Source organism: Marmota marmota, unplaced genomic scaffold (genome assembly GCF_001458135.2).
Source record: "Marmota marmota marmota unplaced genomic scaffold, marMar, whole genome shotgun sequence".
NCBI lineage: Eukaryota > Metazoa > Chordata > Mammalia > Rodentia > Sciuridae > Marmota > Marmota marmota.
Window position 1 is genome coordinate 1021477 of NW_026000185.1, and position 2228 is coordinate 1023704.

The window sequence follows — 2228 nt, forward strand, 5'->3', positions numbered from 1 at the left end:
AAAAGTAAAGACTGGAATATTCTGACAGTGACACACATAGGTTTCTTCTTAACACATTTATTATGGAATGGAATGGAAATGTATGTGAGTGTAGCACGCCCTGTGATTGATTCCCACCAGCACAGAACACACCAGGGACAACAGCAAACACTTGTTAAATTCTGGAATACATCCAGAATAATCATTTTATTTTCAAACAAAATGGTTTTTTAAAATTTATTATTAATTATTAGTGCAGAGACTAGAAACAAAGCGAAAAATCATATTCCAACTAAACATGCCCAATTATTCAGACATAAGTAACATTTTCAGCTTGATATGGCAGGTGACAATGGCCCTGACAAATCATAAACATGTAAGCTATGTTACATGCAATTCTTTAAAGGCCCAGCTTGGTTCGTCTCCAGTGTCTCCTCTTGGAGTTGTACCTGATTTTGTTACCAGTTTTCATCTGAACCCACTGGGGAATGGGACGATTTTGCTTTTGTTTCTTGGCGAGGAATTGCTTGATCCTGAAAGTCTTGTGAGAAGACATGGTAAGGAATGGAGTCCACTGAGCATACCACGATGTTGGAAGGAGAGAGCCAAAAATTTCTAAGCATTAAGGAACAAAAGAAAAAGGAAAAAAAGGTGATCCAAAGAATACACTTAAGTGAATCACAGCAACAAATGAAATAAATTAGGGTTAAAGATAAGGACTTTTAAAATGACTGTAATTATGAGTAGAAACGGCAAATAGGTTAGATAAATAATAGAGACTATTCCTCAGACTTAGAATGTGTTAAACAATAAACCAACTGCCAGCTGGGGAGCAGCTGAGGCTGAGGCAAGAGGACCACAGGGACCAGGAGTGGGGGGCCAGCCTGGGCAACACAGCATGCTCCTGTCACAAGAACCACCAGGCCACGACTGTGTTGGACGTAAGAACAGAATAGGTGGCCACAGATGGGTCTCCTGGAAAATGGGACACAGAAGACAAGACTCAGGGACTAAAGAGCGATAGGAAAGGTGGAAAGTTAAGCACACAGAGGAAGTGTAAAGTGTAAAAGCCATGTACAAAAAGGGTCCCAGAATGGGGAAATGGCGATGGCATAGATCCATGGAACAACATGAGTCCCAACAGTGATAAAACCAGAATCAGCCTGGAACTGATCCTAAAGACTCCAGAACAATTGGCACATTTGATTAAAACTGATAAAACTAATAACAATAAAGTCAAAATTTCTTTTTTGTTTTTATTTTGTGTACCAGGGATTGAACCCAGGGTTGCCTGACCACTGAGCCACATCCCAAGTCCTTTTTATTTTTTATTTTGAGACAGGGTCTGGCTGAGTTGCTAAATGCCTCACTGAGTTGCTGAGGCTGGCTTTGAACTCATGATCCTCCTGCCTCAGCCTCCCAAGTCACTGGGATTATAGGGAGTGCTATTGTACTCAGCTCACTAGACATTGCAACAGCTGACTTGAGCAGTCAGAAGAAAGAACAAGTGAACTTCAGTGTAGGTCAACTGAAATTGTAAAGTCAGAGGAACAGACAGAAGAAACAGTGGGAGTCTCCGGAAAGAAATAGAAAAAAGGGAAAGAAAGAATACTTGAAAAAATAAATGCTGGGCTGGGGATGTGGCTCAAGCGGTAGCGCGTTCACCTGGCATGCGTGCGGCCCGGGTTCGATCCTCAGCACCACATTCAAACAAAGATGTTGTGCCCGCTGAAAACTAAAAAAAAAACAACAAAATAAGATTAAAATCCTCTCTCTCTCTAAAAAAAAAAAAAAGAAAAGAAAAAATAAATGCTGAAAACCTCCAAAATTTGATCAAAGATATAAATCTATGCATCCAAGAATCTCTAAGAAATCCGACAAAGATAAACAAATGAGCCATATGCTGATATAATATAATCAAATATAATATAGTCAAAGTGTCAAAACCAAAGACATAAAGAAAATCTTTAAAGCAGCGAGAGAGAAGCACCCCATCATGTACAGGGATCCTCCGAGAGGTGAACAGCCAATTTCCCAGCTGAAATCAAGGAGGTCAGAAAGCATGGAATTGTGCCAGGCACGGTGGGGCATGTCTGTGATCCCAGTGGCTCCGAAGCCTGAGGCAGGAAGATTTCTTATTCAAGGCCTGCTTCAGTGAGGCCTTGTCTCAAAATAAAAAATTAAAAGGGCTGGAGATGTAGCTCTGGTTAAGCACCCCTGGGTTCAATCCCAGGTGAAAAAGAAAAAAA

The 2228-nt window shown here is 40.8% G+C and overlaps 1 protein-coding gene across 1 annotated transcript; it reads right to left on the minus strand.

Annotated features, from left to right (window-relative positions):
• Positions 1 to 244: 244 nt before the first annotated feature.
• Positions 245 to 657, minus strand: LOC107147121 (60S ribosomal protein L39). The gene has a single exon (XM_015491539.2). It carries the CDS (start codon positions 533 to 535, stop codon positions 380 to 382), a length of 156 nt encoding a protein of 51 aa, XP_015347025.2. The 5' UTR covers positions 536 to 657; the 3' UTR covers positions 245 to 379.
• Between the last annotated feature and the right edge of the window lie 1571 nt (positions 658 to 2228).